This window comes from Oryzias latipes, chromosome 24, assembly GCF_053564925.1.
Source record: "Oryzias latipes strain Hd-rR chromosome 24, Olatipes_Hd-rR_3.1".
Lineage (NCBI taxonomy): Eukaryota > Metazoa > Chordata > Actinopteri > Beloniformes > Adrianichthyidae > Oryzias > Oryzias latipes.
Window position 1 is genome coordinate 13,719,287 of NC_136260.1, and position 22,938 is coordinate 13,742,224.

The window sequence follows — 22,938 nt, forward strand, 5'->3', positions numbered from 1 at the left end:
AGCTAATGTTCTCTCTATTAGAATCCCTAAAATCTCAGATTGTGGGATTTTAATCCTTAATTTTGTTAGGAATACCAATATTTGGTTTATTCTATTGCAATAAAATAACAAATATTTCAAGTTTTGTTCTTGCAAAAGTTCTGAAAACATCATTATAATAAATCTGTCTTTCCATTTCCGTGACATAAAAACTCATTTCAGTAACCAAACAATCAAATAGTTTCTACAACCAATCATTTTTATAATTCCATTTTTATTTTATTTTTTCTTTACCTTGAAATCTTTTGGCACATTTTTGCGCCTGATGCCTGACCCCCACGGTGGGATCAATAAAGTTAAATCTAATCTTTTTTATCAAACATTTTACAATGATTTTAGAATTAATCAACATTTTTAAATTAAAAATTTAACATTTTAACAAAATATTATAGAAGAAATATATTATATATATTAAACATATTATAGAACAAAATATTTTTTAACAAAATAAAACACTTAAAACCTAGATATACAAATGCTAGTTGGGGCTTTTTTTTCCTTCTTTTGAGCCATCCGGGAATTTATTCATGTCTTCCTGGTTTTTCTTACACTTTTTTAGTATCTTTAATGGTAATAATTTTCAGTTATGAAACATGCTGTCGTTTGGATTTCTGTTTTCCTCTCTGTGTTTCAGTTTGTGTTCACTACAGCTAATAGTTTAACCTAATTAACCCCCACCGTGTGTTTAAGCCCACAGTTGTAGTTAGTCATTGTCAACTCCCTCTGCGTGTCGTCCTCGGTTTAGTCACGGTTTTAGGTTTGTTACATTTATTTCTTGATGTTGTTTGTTCTGCTTTAGTTTTAGCAGCTGTCAGCCTGGCTTTTGTTTTATAATCGTGTGTCTGTTTAGACAAATTCCGTTTTTTCTTTTTGTTAAATTTAGTGTCTTTGTTAGGGCTGTGGAGGCGATCCAGTTCAATTCATGAATCAATGATTCACAGATCAAACCTTGATTTTTGTAATTATATGTATTGGGTTTGAATAATTGCTATTTGAGGGTAGTAGTAGTACAACCTTGGTTTTCAATATTAGTTAAAAACCAAATTACTCGTAACTCTAAGGAAGTATACAGACTGGGAAAATCTTTGGTTCCTGATTGAGTCCCGAACTTTATGTCTAGACTGGCATCAAGTGCGGAGCGTCTCCTTTGTCACGTTCATTAAACAATTGGAATGGTTACATCACCTTTGTCACGTCTGCATCAGATGTCTGTTTCTACGCAGCACAAGCACCAAAGATTTCTCCTTGCGACACCTAAATAAAACAGATCATGGATATCCGGGTATTCGTACCCTACTGGGGGTCTTGGCTGTGCAGGAGCCCAGTTTTAGCATCCTGATTGGTAGGATTTGTTCTAGTAATCACAGATGAGAGCAGAACTGTCTGCCTTTCTTCAGACAAAGAAAAATATTATTATTGGTTCTTCTAAATACCTTAAAGAGCATCTCCTGCTGGAATACCGGTAGTACTTTATTTTTTATTTTTTTTTAAAAGGCTTTTGCCATATTTCCTGTGTATCTCTGTAGCATTGTTTTGGTGCTCATTCACATTTAACACACAGCTCTACATTTCAGGCACCTTTATGAGAGCCAGTGAGGCATGTTAATATGCTAATCTGCTAATTAGTAAGAACAGGAGGATGTTTTGGAAGAAAAAACACCATGCTTTCATCAGGTATACAGATAAAGGTTTAGGAATGTGCCATTGGTGCGATTTCAAGTTTTCTTGATTTTTGAGAAAAATTTGTAGAAAATTCAGTTTGGTCATAAACTCAAATGTTTCTCCTTTAAGTATTTAAAAGATGTATGATCAAATGTTATAATGAGAGGTTTTCCCGGACAAACCCCCGCTGTCCTCCACAACGTGCAGTATGTCAGTCGCTTCCACATCTCGCCTCCATCCTAACACTCGGTTCCTCCTGCAGAGTTCTTGGTGAAGTCGCCCCCCCCCTTCCAGTCGTCCTGGCACTGAATCAGTCACTCTCTACTTTCTGCGTTTCGGAGTTTTCTCCCCGCCTGCTCGTCTGACGAGCTGTCTGGGATAATTCATTTGCCTGACTTCTTCTGCCTCGTCCCACTCTTTGATGTCACAACTGGGATTTATTTCTGTGCTTGTCGTAGAAGACGCAGCCTTTCTACCAAGCAAAGAAAAAAACAGGAAAAAAAAGTCCTACATTTTGCTGAGCTTACCTTTGCACCTCAGAGATGATGCCTAAAATACACACAGTCGTTTTGCTCTGTTGTATGTTCAACATGGTGATGTGTGAAAGTGGCAGGAAAATAAAAATACTTATAAATAAATAATAATCCATCCAGCATTTCTATATGAAGGACCAGGAGGAATAACAGCCCGGCTTTTTGATGATTAATAATAAACAATGACTTTCATTTAAAGATGAAATAAATATTTGTAGACAGAAATACTATTGTTGAAGTACTGACTCGGGGAGGATATTAAGACTTAATGTGCATGAACACATCTGGAAAGACTTAGAGCAAATTGGCTCTGCAATCCTGTGAATCGCGTTTGCTGTGGTCAGTCAGAAGCTAACCCTGACGCTCTTGATTTAACACCTTTGACCCATACCCAACTGACTGATAGCATTTTGACTAAATTGATGCTAAGTACACTGGCAGGAGTTTGCTCCGCCCACTGTAACAGGGCTACAGAGATGACTAACTACTGGTCAGAGTTCACCCATTGGTCCACCCACCTGTCAATAAAAACACGCCCATAACAATGTTGAAATCTAAGCTTCACATTAAAGTGACCAACAATTTTTGAAAACCATATATACACAAAGACATATCATTTTGGTGCAAATTTTAAGTTTTTAGATGGAAATGAAAAATAGAATGCTTTCTTTTTGAAACCAGCCTCCAGCAGCTTTTTGAGGAACTGCAACATTTATTATGTTTGTGTCAAATGCAGTAATTCTAGTTGGGGAAATTGGTCTGCACCAATCAGACCTTCTGAAGAAACAAACTTTGGTACCAAAAAGAGCAGTGTGAAAGCATCTTGAGAGCATATGTTTGGATGACACAGACTTTAAGGACAACCAAAGAAATCCCTGACTGGAATCACTTTGTGGTACTATCAGTCATTCCCTTTTTGCTGTGCCTTTATCCACCGTCAACCCTCAATGTATCACTATAGTTCCCGCTGACATCTATATCTTGTCAATAAGAACAGAAATAGAAAGCAAAGTGGAACTGCAGAGACGGAAGCTGTTGCCCTGATTATGTCTCATTCTACACATCAGAGTCTGAAAGACTTCCTTTTCAGTGCAAAATATAAGACCACACTGCTGTGAGAGTTGAGATTCCTTTAAAATGCTTTAGATGAGTTGCAGAGTCAGTGGTCAACTGTGTAAAGCTTTGTTATTTTACATAACCGAAAGTGGAGTCAGGTCCCTGTGGGATACCTTGTATTACCTAAGTAATCACATTACATAAACACACTCGTACCTTGCAGTGAAATGACACACGCTTTTAGCAGAGCAGGAGTCTACCAGCCAGAAAGGATGTGACACATGAGTATGCAGAAATATTTATTTTTAACGTGAAAAATTTTACCAAACAGCGTTTGCTGCAATAGAAACAATGCTAAAAATGAAAACAATAATATAAACATCATGCATTACACTTAAAATAATTGCTGTCATGGTATGAAAAAAATGAAATTTTGAAACCGACTTTCTACATTTATGGGAAATAGTCATACATTTTTTAGATTGGCACAGACACATATGCATTTTTTATACCAGTGTTATGTAACATTTTGCTATGTTAAAAGAGTTCATGGCCAAAGCCAACACACTCAGTTGGAATCCTGCCAATGCATGTTCCTTACCAAAGTGACACTTTTTTGAGATTGTCTGTTGGTATAAGATTTATATTGATCAAAAAAAAAAAACCAACACAAATTTCTTTATATTTTATGCTTTGTTCTATATATTCCTAGATGTGATTTGGAGAAGAGATATTGAAACTTTACCATCACCGGCAACGTCCAGATAACACACTTCCTTTGACTTACCGTAACTCTGACCGTTTACGGCATCAACACAAATCAGCAGAAATTGGCGCAAAGAAAAGCAGCTTTGCAACAATATTTAACACATCACTAATGGAAAGTTTTGCATTTCTGTGCATAGCTGCTTTTCTGCACTTCAGATGCTGTTGGAATTACATTATTGAATAAACGGTTGAAGAGTTACGGTAGTCGAAAGAATTTCAACACTGGAGCTAAAGCTCCTGTGTTTAAGGGTTAAACTGTGTTTTTTTTTTCTAGGAACCAGTTAAACATATTTGTTTATGAATGTTTTACTTTGATTTAAGTTAATACCAGATTGGTCTGGATTCTCTACAGGATGGCCGCGTATCTTTCATCGGACACCAGCTGGGCGGTGTCTCATTCTCTCCTAACACTCGGGACCAGCAGGTCAAGTTTGCTCGGGCCGTCCAGATCACCTACTATCTCCGAAACAATGGACCTGCAGTGCAGGATATTATCGGAGAGCGCTGGGAAAATGAGTTCTGTGCCCTGGTTAGCAAGCTGTCTACAACTGGGGCACCTCAAACTCCTGACCAGCTCCATATCCAGCCGCTCACCTCCTTCAGCTTGTGGCGGGACTTCCATCAGACTGGTATACTGGCCAAAGGGGAGGTGCTGGTCAGCTTGGTTTTGGTGCTCCTGGCTGCCACCATCTCCAGCTCCATGCGGGACTGTCTAAGGGGGAAGCCGTTTCTCGGCCTGTTGGGTGTGTTGACGATTTGTATTGCCAACGTGACGGCCGCAGGGATCTTCTTCATCTCGGATGGAAAGTTTAACTCCACATTGCTGGGAATTCCTTTCTTTGCCATGGGTGAGTAAACGATGACTTCTGGTGTGTCTGCTGATTGAATAAAAATAACAGTAATAATCAGTTATAACAACTCTTCTTCAAATCTTGTCAGTAGCAGATAAAGATAATGAAAACAATTTTCAAGGGCTTGTGCAGAACTACAGTGTCATTTAAATAGATGCTCTGATCAAAGCTTTTTTCAAGGTGTTTCCCTTTACTTTACAACCAGCTTGTCTGCTGTAGCACTAAAGTGTATCAGTCACTGCTACCTAAGAAAACCCATAATAATTTCCATCTAAAACAAGTTAAAAGGGTTTTCTTATTAAGGGCCATGTCTTATTTAAAAAGTAATGATAAGCTTGGTAGTTGCACCCCCATCTGATTGCTTGGAAGGTATTTGCTAAATTTTTTAGGCTAAAGGTCGGAGTAGCTTCTGTTAAGCTTGCTATGTAAGCTGGCTCTATCACGTTTGGGGGGCAAAAGTTTCTGAACCAATTCACCAATCCCGACATAATGCTGTGTCCAGAAAAAACGCGATTCACACGTCAAATGCAGGTATGCTGCCTCTTTTGACGAGAGTCAAATACGATGCTTAAATGTGTTCATAAACTAAACTCTCCTGTCTCGTGTGGGAGAAGCTACCTTTAAGTGTTTAGTCTTATCAATACACGGAAGCATTCACTGTATATCTCATCTCCAATGCATTAAGACACGGATGATGTTGATAGATCGGGTTTATTTATTCTGAAGAGCTTTTACAGATTTTTGCCTTCTACTTCATGAGCTAGCATCTGAATGACGGCCGCTTTCAGCGGTACTTCTGTGTCTCTCTAACCTGGTTTGATAAATTGCTGTCTCGCATTAGTCAGAGGAAGGGAAAATACAAACAAGAATAGTAATGAATACCAAATAAGAAAAATGTATAAAGTTCACGGGGACAATGATCAGATTCTCTTGCATGTTTGTTTTGGACAGCGCTTCTTCATCTGTGTTGCTGTCAGTAGCAAACACTAATACATACCTACAGTGCCCTCTAGCGGTTGTTAGTGGAAAACAGCCGCTAAAGGGCATCTGTTTGTTAGTGGGAAAATAACAGATATGTGAGCCTTTTTTTATTTTTTAAGTTACTCTTGAGTATAAGTCACACCCCTGGCCAAAATATGCAACAAAAAAAAGAAAAACGTATGTTCCTAAAAACGCGGTAAGCCAAAGTTCTGTTTAAAAATATCTCTACTGTTTAAACAGACAAGTAAAAGTGCAACGCACCAAAAAAAAAAACTAAGGTCCCAGTTTGCCAAAATCCACTTTAACTAGCATTGCCTTTACTACCAGGCCTCTAGGAGTCTTTACCTTATACAAGTTATCTTTTGAAAAATGCAATTATTCAGCTCTAATGTGTACCCACTTTTGCACATAGGTATGAAAGATCAATAGGCATTATTTACAGATAGGATATAAAACATATGTTGAAAATATGCCCCCAGCAACTTTTTTGTTTTGTTGAGGGCATTGGCAAGGATTTCATTTTTTTTTTAAAGAGAATAAAGTACAAATATTTAAAAGGTATACAATTATTTTTAAAAAAGTTCTAGCACTGTTTCAAATTTATGTATTACTGTAAAAGGAAAACAAACTTGAAAGAGTGTCAAAACATGCTAAATTTAGAGGAAGCACTACAAAATAAAGGAGGCGCTGTTATCTTTTAATAATAGGAAAGCATAACAAAGACAGTAATGTCATTGAGCTTTTGATGTGAATCCCCCCCCCCCCCCCTCTTTCATTTGCTGCACACGCTTTCAGAGTTGCATTTCCCTGTGCGTTCGTAAGGTCACAGCATCCCCGGAGCTTTGATACAACCCCCGCTGCAGGGAGGCTGGCATAACTGAAGTTTAAGTAAGACTCAGGAGGCAGGATCGCCTACTTTTGACCTAGAGGCGTAATGACCTGGGATGCAATGGTGAGAGAAGCTAAAAAAGAATGTCAAGGAGAAAAAAACGAGGAAAAAAATGCATGTGACAGGAAAGGAGGATACAGAAGGAAAGGAGGAGTAAAGTGAGAAGAGAGAGAGAAAGAAAATGACTCATAGTGAGAAAAGCAAAGAAGTTTACGGAAAGAAAAGGACTTTTGTAAGATAAAGTCTAGCAGGGGCTAGATTGTTGCCAGCCCCCATAGACTCCCCTATCACTATACCAACGCCACAGCCATGCAGACCCTGAGGACTGGATGGAAACCAGATTCCCAGTTTGTCAACAAGGCAGCAAATTTAAATCTGTAGATGTTTTTGTGGATCAAATCAGACAACTCTTGTGGGATGAAAAAAAATATAATACTTTGAATCAGGAAAGTCCGACCTGCAAATATTGCTAATATTTTGGTGGCTTGTCATATTATAAAGTATATGAGAACAACTTTTTATCTGTGATGCTACTTTCACACCAGGCTCAGAAATGTGCATTCGAGCGACCACCTTCAATGAAAAGTCTAAATAAACACGCACGTATGTGTGTTTTGCACTCCTGTGTTCACGTATCGCTACTCAGGTTTTACGTCCATTTTCGGGTTCTAAGCACAAAACTCATAACAATTTAATGTGCGCTGAAAGTGAAACCAGTCAAACTTTGACCAATCAGGGACTCAGCTTTGGTAGTGACATATACTTTGACCTATCCTTTTCAAAACAGGGAAGTGCCAACTGGTTTAAAATCGGACATGAAGTGACATCAATAACTGCCATTTGTGACCTGACGGAATTAAATGACACCAAGTCTTTCATAAATTGGAATGAAGCTGTGAAAGAAAGAGCCCAGAGCAAAATTTAACATTTTTCACCAATCCTCTTCCAACTGTGAATACGTCCACCAGCATCGGGTAGACCTATGAGAACACCCCATGTCAAAAGCGCATGCAAAAACTCGTTCAGCATGTTCTTGAACGCACCACATGCCGAGCGTGTATGTAGCATTAGAGGTTCAAAGATTCCTGCAAAAGTGAAGATTTTCACTTTTTTTTTTCATTTGAGTGAGTCTTAAATAATTTCACATTAGCTTGTTTGATCAGTTTGTCTCCAATAATAATAATAATAATAATAAACTTTATTTATATAGCACTTTTCGAAATCCAGATTACAAAGTGCTGTACAGTTAATATGAGACAAAATCAGTGTTAAAAACAGTTTCCAGTATGGAGAAATAAAACCAGCACACATATGAGATGGTGATAGTGGTTAGAATCAATAAAATAGATAAATCAGTAAAATCAATAAAATCAATAAAATACAATGTTTAGATTTAAGAACCAATAGTAATGCTCTTCATTTGGGAAACTGTAAGTTAGAAAATCTTTGAAAGGGAAAAAAGTTGGTTTTGGTTCCTGCTAGAACTGGTCATAGCAAAATCGTATACAACATGCAAGGTTTAGTGAAGGTGAAGTACTGTAGATGAGAGGCAGGTGCATCATACAAATTTATAATTTTTCACCCCCCCTAATTAATCATTTTCATGATGTCCCTCAAAGGAACTGCAAGACACACCTGCAATCCCCATAAGAAGCTCTATTTTATTAATCATTTGACAGCCAATGATGCGCATCTTCTTTACACGTTCTTGGAGCAGCAGAAGGAGTACGCTAAAACCTGTTGTCACGGGTATGCCTTAGATGCATCGTCAAACAACTTTGCTCAAGCAGAAGCATCCAGTCATTAGAGCATCCATCGACACAGACCTCAGATTTATCATTGTGGGGATATTCACCGTAGACCTAATTATCTCATCTCCATGCAGTCGCGTTGGTTTGTTCTGGTTCCCTTCATCCCTTCTGTGGAGACCACGATAACAGTTGGGATCATTTGTGTCATTTTAATAGGCTGTTCAGGCTGTTGATTTGGCAACGAACAAAAACCCCTTCAAAAATTATAATAATTATTATTATTATTTTTATTTTTTTATCATGGTCAGTGGTAGGTGCCAGTTAGAAATGTTAATGTGGATTGGGGATTCAAGGTCCTCAACTTAGCTTTGTGTTCACAAGTTTAAAAAAATGTGAGTTCAATTACTTCCCTTTGGTGTAATGAATAAACTCTTGTTGCTGAAACACCAAATTTATAATGGTGTGGTACTACCCAGCCCTGTGCCCTAATGACAGGAAGAAATGTTACATTTGTATTGAAAAGGGAAATTGTGTTTTATCTCTTTCAGCTTTTTTTTTACATGACCACATGAATATATGTCTTTAGACATGTTATTTAAAGTGATAGAAAGTAGATCATTAAAAAAAAAATCTCATTCATATTAAGAATTGGGATTGGCACCTTGGAATTACCACAAATACATGTTAAATAACACCAACTGAATCTCATAACTCTTAACTCAGAAATTTAATCTGTCCAACTAATCTGTCCGTCCATCCATCCAACTATCCATCCGTTTGTTCATTCTTCCATCCATCTCCATCCATTCATCCAAGAATCTGTCCATACAATTTTCATGTCCATCCATTTTTCAGCCTGTCCATCTATCTATCAATCTCTCCATCCATCAAGTCATCCATCCATCCATTTGTCAATGGATCCATTCATTCATCCGTTCTTTGGCAGCCTTCTTCAGCTCCTAAAACAACCCATCAGGAGTATTCTTGTGATGTGTAATCTAACCGAAACCATAGTTTTTTGCACATTGATCTCAAGATGGCATTTACTCGAGACCTCCAAACAAGTACAGCTACCTTCTCTTGGCCGTAGCTCCTTCCACATTATTGAGCTTATCTGTGCACAAAGATAATTTTTTATCTCATTTGTTGGTTTCCAACCATCAACCTATTGTGGAGTTGAATTGGCCATAAAGATGAAAAACCTAGCCTTTTCATTTTATTTCTCCAGAACAGAGTCTATACTACTACAGATGCATGTAACAGTCGGTCAAACATATGTCCTCGATTTTTTATTAGAGTTCTTAAGTACCTAAAATTTCTCCCTTTAAGAAAAGAACTCTTTCCTAGTCAGGAGAGGCTGTTGGTCCAGGTGATTACTTTATGAACCAAGTGTTTTGGTGCTGTAGGAGAGATTGGAAGCCTTAGTGTTTTGTCTCATTGCTGTTTGTGGCCTTTTTTCAGCTTTATCAGACCATTGCCTACAACTCCCATGGAAGGGAATTTGTAGAAGAAAATCTGCACCTCAAAGTCTAACAACCCAGTTCTTCACTAGACATGGTCAAATAAAGACAGTCTATGCTTTAATCGCAGTCGCAGACTCAGCTTGACAAACTATGTTCTCACCTCATAAAGCAAGTACTTCTAGAGAAGAAATTCTATTCTATTGAACTAATTTGAACACAAATAGAATCCTAAAGTTGGCAATGAGTGTAGCTTGGATTCTGAATTTATTTTCTGCTGTGTTTTATCTTTGTTTCTATCTTTCTAAACAAAACTTGTGAACATTTAAATTAAGGGCAAAAATTAAAATCTAAAAGTAAAAATGAAAAAATACAACAAATACAATGCAAATGCACAAAAGTAGTGAATTTTAACAGAAGTTTAGTTGTCAGAAGCCATTAAAAATCTCACACAAAGAAATTGATACGTTTCAAATGTTCTGGTTTTGGATTGGCTCCACATCGGGAAGGCTTGAATGATCCAAAACAAAAAGAAAAACCAAGCCATTTATCTCTGTCTAGGCGTTCCCTGTCAGATCACGGAGCTGCAGCGGGAGATGAAAACCATTCTTGAGTGGAAGCCAGAATTTTCTCCATCTGTGTGATGGGGCAGAAATTGATCTCTGTGTCTAAAATGAATGGCAAATGCTTTTTGTGGTCAAGTGCTCCTCTCTCCTAATAGACATGAATGTGTACTGTCATGCAGAAAAAATATTTCTTCTTTATTTTTGAATAGGACTTGAAATTTGTTGAAAATTATTGACAAGTTCAAGACCCACCCAGAAAGAAATTGGGTTTTTGGTGTTTTTAACATTGTCATTTTTCTGATGATAGAGGAGATGCATAAAGCAAATTAAAGCATAAAATAGCTTATTTGTGTATTTCTTTATTCAAATTGGTGTAAATCAGGAGCAGACAAAAAAATTTACTTGGAAATTGGTGACGTTGAAAACCCGCTCAGCGAGACCTCTCAGTTATGGGTGACTCTGTGCCAACAGTCCTGCCCACAGCTCCGAGGTGAATTTCTAATGAACTTCTGCTGCTCTGCAGAAACTGTCCTAGAATACAACACAGTTTGTTTGTGTTTTTGGCTAAAAATGTGAATCATAATTCAAAGACTACTGGGAATGACTTATAATGGATCAAAAGATATTCGGAGTGGGACTTTTAAATAAAAACATGGAACTAAATACATTTCTTGCTCACTTCAGATAACTTTTGTACTCTGCAGCTTCTGATTGGTGTTTTTTTTAGTAATTCCAAACCAACTTTAATTTTAAAAAAGAAAAGATTTTTTTAACATGCTGACAAAGTCTGGCTGCATATCTAAGCAGCCCTGCAGAGGAGGCTCCTGGCTGTTATGCAGTGATCAGCTCATTAAATGTAAAGCTGTGTCATGGTTTCCCTTTATCTGCTTCATCAAAGCCTCTCTTCACATCAGAGTCAAGCTAATACATTATTCTCTCTCAGCATTGGGGGCTAATGCTATCTCTGGGCTTTGAGACATGTTCAGGAAGGAGTGCTGGCATCACTATTTGTCTCTGGACATTTGTGTGATCTGCATGCGTCTCCCCTTTCCGCCTTCCCTCGTGCCTTCTGCTCTTTGACTATCCAGCTGGCCAATTACAGTTTTGTTGAGCATGTCACTCTCTGCTCCCTTACGGACGGTTGATTGGTGGTGAAAGTATCAAACTAAGTGGCGATGTCAATACAATAGTTCAGTTGTCCTTCAGAAACACATGTTTGTACATATTATATATACATTTGTATATAATACCTTTTGAAATCAAATTTGAGGTGCTTACTCTGTACTACATATATAGTTGTGGGATAAAAATTAACGAAATATATCATATTTGAAGATTCTAGGTTAAGATATTCCTTTATGGTCAACTTCCTGTAGAAAAGCAGAATTGTCTTGTTAAAACAAGCCACATTTTACAATTCCTGCTATTTTAATCCCATAAAATCAATGGTCAATCAATCAATCAACTTTTCTTTAAAAACCCATTGTCTATAACTTGGTCCATGTTTTCTGTCCTGTAGTTCTTCATCATTCCACTAGGGGCAGTAAAAGGGCTTTTCTTGCCCATTTCAGAATGACTGCTTCCAAAAAATTTCAAAAACACTTTGACTGGGAAAGGTTTTGCTAATTTTTAAAACTATATGGTAAAATTAATTAACCTATTGTTATTCATTTTATTAAATGACTTATTTCCATATTGAAAGAATATGAAGAAAATGTGTTGATAATTAATTATATATAATAAAGTTACACCATTTTAAAAATGTGTGGACATTGTTGTCAACAAAAACTTACTAATACTCACCCAACAAATCATAAAAAATACAGTATATTGCATAAAAAATGGCATTGACATTATCAAAGTGATTATAAAAAACCTCTTAATTTCCAAAAAGTTATTTTTTTTCTCCAATACTTTCATGTAGTGGGCTTTACAGGATTGAATATCACTTTTTTATTTCAAATCTTCTCTTTTCATAAAATCGCTTCTGGGATTTGTGCTATAGGGGTTGTGCTATAAGACTGATTATATCGTCGTTGTAATGGCCGCTAGTGGTTCCAAAGTGATGGGTTTATGGCAGCTTTAGAAATGTTATTAGTACAGAAGTATCATAAAACAGCTCATCGTGAGAATGACCTGTGCTTTTTTTTTTCTTTCTTTTTTTTAAGAATTCTGCTTCTAGGTAGCAGAGTGCTGCACATAAAACAGACAACCTGAATATTTAGATCTTCACCGTGTGTAAGGAAAAGCTGCAGGGCCTTTTTTAAATGTATTCATGGTTTTTTGCATAGTTTAGAATCAACTTATTCAGGCAAATCGGTTGCTTGAGTATTGAAATCAAAATCTTGGTAGCATATAGGAGGGAAAAAACACCTACTGGTTGGTGTCCCCCTTGAATCAGTGCAGGTTATACTGCATCGCCGTATGCCTCTGTGGTGGACAAGTCTTCAATTTGAGTTCATAATGTGGCCAAAAAAACATAGGAACATGGTTACACACACCCATTGTGTTGGACAGAATGACCCTCCTCCTTGGGTTTTTTGTTAGGAATTTTGCACAAAAACAAGACCAGTTGTTCAGCCAAAATCCTAGACAGATACAAAGAGATGGACGGCATCAGTGCTCACAGAACCTCTGTACTGAGTTTAGTTGATGTCAAAATTTCAGTGCTGTAGTCATTCACGTCGTATTGGATGTCATTGCACTTATACAACCACAGGGAGCCATGATCTAGTGCTTTTCATGTGCCGGTCCCTAGCACGCGTAAAGGCAGAGGATTGTCTCTGGAGCAGTATCTGAATACAACCATAAGCCAAGAACAGAACCTTTATAGTGGACCACCACCGGTGCTGTTGACCTTTCAGGCTTCTGATGAAAATGGAACCACTGTTGGTGAAAGGACAGATGGAAAGCATGGTCATAAGCTGAGAACAAAAAGGAAAGGCATGGATGTAGGACTTACAGTTTGAATGTTGGGAATGTTGGGCTGCACGGTGGCGCAGTGGTTAGCGCTTTTCCCTCACAGCAAGAAGTCCCCCGGTTCAAGTCCCAGCTGGGGGACATGAAAAACACAATATCAATGGGAGACCCATGTGGTTGGATAATTCCAGATTTCACCAATGAGAATGCACGTTGGCTAGCTTACGTGTACAATTAAAGCTTTGTTAGCTCCACCCACCTGCCAATCAGAAAACCCACACCCCTAAAATGAGCTGACTTAAATCTAAGCACCTCCCTCAAAAGATACTTGAAACTTACTTGAAACCAGACTTTACATATTTTACTTTTTGAGTGTAAAATCTCAATTTACACACAGTCAATGGGAAATTGCTGCTTTCTGCATCCTGCTTCCAGTGGGTGCATCTAGTCCAGAACTAACTGTGAGGACTTTTTTTCTAAAAGAAAAAGAAAAAAGGTGTTTTAATCACCAATAAAATACAATGTATCTTCATTCAACAAAAATATAATTTTCTATGCTATAATTTTTATAATGGATGAAAAGGTGAAAAGATGCGCCTATAAATGTGTGATTTCTGAAACGATGAGGCAGATGTTTAAAGGTCACACTTGCTTTTGCCATGGATCTTGATTAAACATGAATCCAAAAATGATCTAATTTTTTTGATTGTCTTTTCTAAAAACCAGTGTGCAGGTCATCCGCCTGTCTACTAAATCTCTCCTGAGAACTGAAGATCCTTTTTTTAAGCTCCGCTGCAGGGCAAAGCTGTCTGCTGCAAGCAGTAAATGAAAACTAGACAAGAAGCCCAAGTAGGTCTTTCTGTTGTGTTTTAATTAATGCCTGGTAAGAAGATAGATGTTTTCTTCTTACTAAAGACACTTGTTTTTGTTTCTACTGTTTGGTATTTCCTCAGACACCTGTGTTAACAATCATGCAGAGGAAAAAAAGGGCTGTAGGCAAGATAGTAGACCGCTCAGTGAGGACATAGACCAAAAATGTTTGTGCAGAATGTTTTTTTTCATAGTGAACACTTTTACAACATGTAACAGTAAGTAAAGATGAAGTAGGTGAGATGCAGCTATGTTGTGCAGAAGTTTCATTTTTTCAGCTCCTCCAAATCCAATGCATTGATCTTGTTAGTGTGTTCAAGTAATACGTTTGTGCTCCATGCCTGACTATGAGAAATCAGGAAATCAGGCCATCAGAGTGTAAAATGGTAAACGGTATATAAGTATCTACTGCTTCACTTCCTTCTTAAAAGGCCTAAAGCACTTTACAGGTACAGTCCCATTCACCCATTGGCACTAACCTATAACCATCCGGAGCAATGTGGGGGTCAGATTCTTGCCCAAGGACACTTTGACAAACAGCAAAGGCAGAAATCAAACCTGCAATCTCAAATACAGTGGTCAATGACTGAACATCTGCACTAGGGCCTGCTGTTTCCAGAAACCCTGCCTTATCTGCTGTTGATTACCTGAATCAGGTGTATTTAGCCAATAGGGAGCTTTCCTGGTGGTAAAAAAAAAAACATGTAGGACACCGGCCCTTGAAGCCTGGAAATGAGCACCCCTGGACTACAGTGTAGCTTAACCCTTGTGCTATCTTAGATGACCCCACCCTTACATTGACCTGTTCTCCCTACCATGATAAAGGTGGAAAGATTTCATGTAATCCATGGACACCAGTGAAGATCACAAAACATTGAAGAAAAAAGGTTCTAGTGGGGTGGTCTAGTGGGTCTAGATGACCCAACTCCCTAGGATAGCACAAGGTTTACGGACATCGTACGACAGCATCACCAGTAGGTGCATGCCACCTGCAATAGCCTTACTAATACTTCATGATACACTTACCACATGCACGTCAGTCGTAGGTTTCATTTTATTGACTTCCATTGAGTCTCAAGGGAACTGCAAGACAGACCTGCGCCCACTTTAAGATCCAGTGGCTCCTCTCTACAACCCTCTACACGCCCAGACAACCCAAAAAGCTGCAACACCTGTACAGCTCAACCCCCCATACAGGTGCATGTGACAAAAGACTATACATGTGTATAAAAAAAGCCAAGTGTTAGAGAACCTCTCAATCACAAAGAACAGTAAGTACATGCTCATTTCTCCCACATATGTACATGTACAAGTATGTTTTGGAGAGATTTTTACATGTAGATTCCTGAAGGATTGTAGCTATTTTCAGCTGCTCCAACAATAAAATCAAGTCGGAAACTAAAAGAAAGTGTTGTCTTTATGCACCAAATCCTGCAAAAAAATTAGCAGGCTGTTTTGAATGCAGGAGGGTTTGAAAATGCTAATGAGCAAGTTTGCTGTTTTATACCTCCGGGCAATTCCAGAAAATGTGTTGCAAGCGCTGCCTGCCTCCTACTCACACTCTGTGAGGATGTTGCTGCTGAGATGTAGTACTGCAGCTGCAGAAACCCAGAAGCCTATCTTTTTATTTGTATTTTTTTTAAACTGAAGATTAAAAAATAGCTTTGTCAGTTGGTTGATGCAAATATGTGGTGTGCAGCAGGAAATCTCCAACTCGGGGAAGAAGACAGATGGCATCGGATTTTTTTTTATATAGCTCTATGAGTTGTGATCAAAGTAGCACATACTTGCCAAATTGGAAGTGTGTGGGTGTCATTGTGCCGTGGCAGCGGAGTACGGGTGAAGCATGGGTGGGTGGTGGGGGTCCAAATGTAAGCCTTCTTCACCACAAAGACAAAGCTTATCAACAGGGCAAATCCAGTAGGTTCCACCTTTAAAACAGCTGTAAGTAAATGACACAAAACAAAGAAAAGCTTTATTTTTTAATGTAAAAAAATTAATATGGAGCATAGCGGCGGAGAAATAATCACGTGGGCATTTTCTGCAACTTCAGTTATTGAGCTTACAACTAAACACCTCCATGTATTTGGTTAACATAGTCAAAGAAGCACAACAAATTACCTAGAATAGTTTGTTTTGACTGGAAGATTTATCTGATAGACGGTCAAAGAGTGTGCGTTTTATCTAGGTGTCGCTGGCGATATCTCTGGGGTAAAAGTGTAAACTATGAGCTTCAATAAACTAAGGAAACGCTGAAATATTAAAGGGTTATCGGTTCTAAAATTTCATACAATTAGCATGACCTACTGCATGCAAGATTTTTAGATAATTAGACTAGGCAGGTAAGCTTAAGTTTTTTGGATTGTTTTTTATTTTTAGACACTGTAGGAACCAAAGGCCCTCTGTTTTTATTCCTACATGTAATGTAAATTCAGAACAGATTAACCCTTATATTGTGTTTGGGTCCAAATTGACCCTTGTTAAGTTTGAAAATGGGTCAGTTTTGACCCAAAACAATGTAAGGGTTAAAGCACATTTTTTATTCTTCTTGGTTTTAATCCAACAAGAACAACAAAATAATATATTTTGTGAATAACCAACCCTTCTGCTGTCAATTAAGACATTATGACAGCAGTTTCTTCTTATTGTGTATAGTTTGCTTTACCTGAAGTAAGGGAATGCGGTTATCTCTCCGGAGTGAAGACATTTTTATTTTTTCAAGCTGACGTAAACGTACAGATTGTTGCAATTAACCAGGTTGGGGTGTTTAGGTATTGGTATTGCTGTTAAAACTCCAAACAGAAAAGACTTCTTATTGGTGGCAGAATCATTTCTGTTGCTTGCATATTGATGTGTACCTACAAATTGCTTTTAGGCTCCTCTGTGCTCCTCCTAACTTTGATTTGTCTCCTCTTTTGGTATCCAGTCTGGATTATTCTTACAGCGTCAAGACCCCCTCCTTGTTATATTGGCTCCTCTGTCATCCCTCCTTGGGTGACAAGCCTGTGCTGTTATCGGTGACTCCAATTGCAGAATTCACAGTGGATCGGAGGAACTGACATGTCTTCTAGCCGTGTGATGGATGCTTTTGTCGGGTGCGCCTGCTCCAGAAATTTCAGAGCAGTCATTTAGTTTAATGACCTGCTGGCGTTTTGTTGTGGACCAGTGAGGAGAAAAGGGCGAGGGCAGCCAGGGCCTCCATTACAGACGTCTTCTGGTCACGCATACCCACCTTATTCCGTCCCCTGTTGGTGGAAAATTGTCTCCTGGGCAGTAAGGGACAAAGTACTCTGATACAATCCATTTAGCGCCTCACAGAAACGGCAAAAGAAAGGGTTAAGAAACAACTACACCTTAATGCTTTCACTCTTAGATCCTGATTCCCATCCTTATAGTTTTTTCTTTCAGTCACCTCTTTATTGTTGGCAGGAAACACAGTCCATCCCCACCTAGAACAAGAGGAACAAATGAGCCAGTAAACGTTTATGGACAATGTAAAGGAGCTTTGGAGCCACTTTCTCAGAGGAGAAAGGTCATTAAAGCAGTTGGGGAAAACCAGAAAAGGTTAACACAACCAGCAGCTACAATTAACGTCATAAAATGATCTGAAGGAAACAACAAATGACCATATTATTGTGCAATGGAGGTCAAAACTGCTAAAACGGCCATCAAATGAGATAGACCGTAGTAAATGGAATACGCCCGCGATATGTTTTAAGATTGAAATAAAAAATATAGAAAGTTCCTGACAAGTTATAAAATGAAATGAACCAGTTTGGGGGTGGGGGCCTGGGCTTGCTCCGGGGGGGGCCGGCGCTTTCTGGCTCCCCTCTCTCTGTGTGGGGGTGGTGGTGCTGGGCCTGGGGTGTCTGCGCCTCCGGGGGTGGGGCCCCGGGGCTGGGTGGGCCTGGCCCCCTTGCTGGGGGGGGGGGGGCGGGGGACGGCTGTTTGACCACCGGGGGACAGTCTATCATCTGTCCCCAACTTACCCCCTTCCTCATATAACCTCATAATAGGGTGAGGGGGTGGGGGGCTTAGCCTGCGATGAGCCTTGGGGGGGGGGTTTACTAGGCAGTGACCCCCCTCCTGTGGTTGCCGTATGGAGTGGGCCCCCCCTCTTTCGGTTTTATTTGCACCTTAGACATGTAGGGCCCTTGGTAGGGGGGGTGCTTGGACATCACTGCCAGCAAGCAGCGGATGTCCTCCTAGCACCCTACCCGCCAATTTTAACCGCACCTTAGACATTTAGGGCCCCTTGGTGGGGAGGGTGAGGGGACGTCACTGTGAGTAATCAGGAGACGTCCCCTTAGTGCCCTACCCGCCAATTTTAACCGCACCCCCCTTAGTACACACACCCCTCCCCCCTCAATATATACATCCCAACATAAACACACACACATGCACACACACACTCTCTCAAACACACATACACGCACACACATTTTGCAAGGAAGGTGGGACCTAGGACCATCTGTCCCCTGCCTCTTCCCTGGTGGGGGGTACGGGCCCCTTTGCAACGGCGGCTGTGTCCCCGGGGTGCTGGCTTCCTGGGCCCGGCGGTGCTCTCTCCGCGCGGTGGGGGGGTTCACATTACATCTGAGCCGGGGGTGTTCGTGTCCCTGGGGGGTGGGTTCTGGTCCTTGCTCCTGAGTGCTGGGCCCCGCCAAATTTCCAACTGTGGCCGAGCCTGGTCGGGCCATATTTACAACACCCCTTGTGGGCCCTCTTTTTTCCCCGGGGTTCCCCCCTCCTGGGCGGGGGCGGCGGGCCCCTGCCTCGCTCCTCCCTGGACCAACCGTTGGCCGGGCGGATGGCTGCCTGGAGTGCGGAGTGGGTCTCCCTTGGGGGGTCCTGGCCCGTACCTGGGGTTGGGGCGGGGGGATGCCCGGAACTCCTGGGTGGTGGTGGGGTGCTCGTCTGGGGCTGTGGGCGTCCTTCTCCGGTGGGGCCCTGCGTTGGGTTCTCCCGGCGCGGCGGGGGGGCTGCTCTCCTGGTTGGGCTGGGGCGGCGCCCTCTTTCCCTCCGTGCCTCCCTGCTCTCTGGCTCTGGGGGCCTTGCGGCGGCCCTGCTGGCCCTGGCCTGGGTGGCGGGCTTGGTCGCCCGGGCGGCGGTTGTTCCCTGCCGGTTCCCGTGTGGTGTTGGGGGGAATCCGGCTGCCGCTGCTGGTGCGGTGGGGGTCTTGGGGTGGGGATGGCTGGGCACTCTCCCTCCTTCTTTTCACGTTCCACCATCCATTTTAGAAGAACATAAACACTCACCTGAGCACAGGTGTCAGCTCAACAGACTGAATGACTGAAATATTTCACACTAGTTGGTTTTAAGGCATAAGTATGCGTGTGAACACTATCTGTTTTGTGTACATGTCGACAGGTGGACATTTTTGCAACTAACAAGTGTGTTTATAACATTTGAGTGTGTGTGTGGACAGGCTCCGCCCTTTTTTTTTTTTGTTTTTTTTTTTACATTTGAACCTTACCATAATGATTAACAACCAGTAAACTTGTTGCTTTATGCTGCTTCATGGTCTTATCCCCTTTCCCCTCCTATTATCACCCCCTACCCCCCCTCTCTCTAACGTCCCTCTTTCTTCTTCCCTCCTTTCCTTTTCCGTCCGGTCCAACACCAAAGATTTTCAAACATGATTGAAATTAATAAAGTTTGGCCTCAATTACATAAGGGGTTTGTTCAGTCATACCTTTGGTTTGTCTGAAGATTAATAACCCCTATTGTTAAAGCAAAATATGTCCAACACAAGAGGCCCTCAGCTCTCATCTGCCTGCCCAGCTGTTGGACAGGACAAGTTAAAAAAAAAAAAAAAAAAAAAAAAAAAAAAAAAAATAAAATAAAATGAAATGAACCAGAATGCAGAAAAAAACGTGTTAAGCTGAGTACAATTTGTGATTCAGGAGCTTGTAGAAACACGTTTAGTAGCAATAACTTGGAGTGATCATTTTCTGCGCAAGTCTCCCATAATACTGCCGAGGAAATATGGTCCAATATTCTTTACAGCCTTTCTTCCATGCAGTGATGGTCATGGAACAGCTTAATGAGACTGGCTTTCAGCATTTCCCCCTGTTTCAGGTCTGGAGTTTCATTGAGCATTATTTCCTTTTTTCCTCCATTGCTATTCTTTGGGGCATCATTCACGCAGTTTTGTTCAAGTTTGACATCTTAATAAAGTGGAAATTATTGAGCATTAAATTTACTAATAAAACTAGGTCTATGAATGGCATCTGACTTATGTTACAATTCTAGTAAGATAGTTAATAAAAAGATTTCATGTCTTTGAACAATAATTAATGAAAAAGAATAACTTTTAGACTTGTATGGCTCTATAATTATTTTATGATGTAAGTTGGACTCAAATAGTCTCATGGCAGCCCGTACAGTGGCTATAAACTGACATATGTTAGTTTTCTAAGATAAATGTTTATTTTTCACCTTAATAACATGTTATGACTTGTGTGCCCGCTGATGTTTTGCTAACTCGTCCCCATGACGATGTGAAAAGGCATTTAGGGAGATTTTCTGTCGTTTTACAATTAATATAGTGCACAGACAGTTTTTGTCACACTCTTTATCTGTTTAAATGACCAGTTAGCTTTGCTAGCATGTATAACAAACTTTTCTTTCGAGGTTGGTTAACTATTTACAACCAACAATAGTAGATTTAATTATTTAGGGTTAGCATGCACATTATTTTATTTTGTGGTTAACCCACCATGAACCACAGTCAAATTTATGAAAACAGTTCTTAGTTGTTAACAATGTAAACATATATGGGTTATTACTATATTTTTTTGCACTATATGGCACACTTAAAAGACTTCAATTTTATTTAAAAAAACAACAACAGTGTAATTTATAATCCAGAGCGTTTTATGGCTTCAGGCAGGCATGTCCAAAGTCCGGCCAAATGCATCCCTCATTCAAAGGTCTACTGCAGCAGTTTCTAAGAACTACGATTTCTTGAAACTTCGTTTAAAGCCACTGTGACCATGTGGCAACAATATGTGGCTGCTTGAACTTCAGTCTTACAGGCCAAAGAGAAAAACAGATTCATTTGTTTCTGTGATAAAAAACCACAATACTTTTGAACCAGATAACAATTAGTGTCATTTTCCAGTTCGCATGATTTATATCTGGAAGTTTACATTGAGCATTTAATCGTGAATATTACATAATGCTTTACATATACCCAGATTTAATGTTGACAAAAGATTTTTTCCAGACAGACATTTTATTTCTGGTCTTTAAATGTAACGTGAAATTTACAGTAAATTAGGTTAAAAAAAATTTATTAAGGTATGGTTCTGTTTTATGTGATGAAATGAAAAGTATACCATTGCATAAATAGTTTGTTTAATTTGTTTACTATAAGGGTTTGAAGAATGCAGGCTAATTGGCTGGCCTTCACACTTTTTTGCTTTACCACATCAGCCGTCTTTGCTAAAACGACTCTACTGTCTGCTGTGCTGTACAATGGTCATAGTCTTTGCTGTGTTGTGGGGCACATCCAAGTGACATTAGTTAAGTTTTATCGCTTCAATAAGGGGCATTTAATCGAATGTGGACCATGCAGCCACCTGTGTTCTTTACTTCTTCCCACCTGTTCTCTGTACTAAAGGAAAAACCAGGCAAAAAACAGTCATATTTATGTAGAAGTTTAATTTTCATAGACCTCATAGAATAGTCTATTTCGTTCGAAGGTCTTTTGTGAAGAGTTAGCCACATTTCCGTCTGTCTTTTTTACTTCCTGACTGGTTATAATTCCTGTTTCCTTCGTTTTTGTGATGTCCTGTTTGCTGGTTTATTGTTCCCTCTGTCACAGTCTCACTTGGTTTCATTTGACAATCATCCACAGCTGTCTTGACTAACCCATTCTTCCTCAGTATATATGTGTCTGCTTTTTAGTTCCACTTTTTCAATCTGTGCAGTGTTTTGTTGTGTTTTAACGTTATATACCATACATCATACTTTGTATGGAGCAATAGAAACCTATGTATTGTCAAACTTTCAACCCATGAAGTTTGTATTCTTTTTTAAACAGTAATCCATAGAGTCATTTTATTTTTTTTGCAAAATATTCCACAACATTCACCAAAACTTTTAAAGTTGTTTATTAGCTCAGTAGCTCATTTGAACCAAATCTGCAAACTTCTGCTCAAAAGTTGACCTCTTTGCATCATGGCCACCCCACATCTACATATGTTCTTTTACAAACATTAAACACACTGCAGTTGTTTCTTTTTTACCCAAATGATCAATTAAACTCTCTAACCTAATTGCCAACATAATCATTATTACAAGACTATACCGACAATCTATCTGGTTAACTTCCTTTTAAAGAGGAAATCTGGTGCCTCCTTGTGACAAATCATTGGAATGAAAGTCATTTGCGTTTAAAGTTTGCTTACCGTATAACTTTTATTAGTAGCCCCGGCATTTATTCAAAAAATATTTTTCAAATGGCCCGAGAGATCAAAAATTATTCATTTTGCAGACTAAATGGTGATGGGTAAACAGGATTCATTGAGTACCATATTTACCATTTGGCTCCTCTTCCGAACAGATATTTATTGGAAAATGGCAT

General features: G+C 39.5%; 1 protein-coding gene across 1 annotated transcript in view; it reads left to right on the forward strand.

Annotated features, from left to right (window-relative positions):
* Positions 1–22,938, forward strand: part of ptchd4 (patched domain containing 4) — a 37,720-nt gene that overhangs the window by 4,064 nt on the left and 10,718 nt on the right. The window contains 1 exon segment of the mRNA XM_004083640.5: positions 4,411–4,906. Coding sequence (XP_004083688.2) covers positions 4,411–4,906 — 496 coding nt within the window.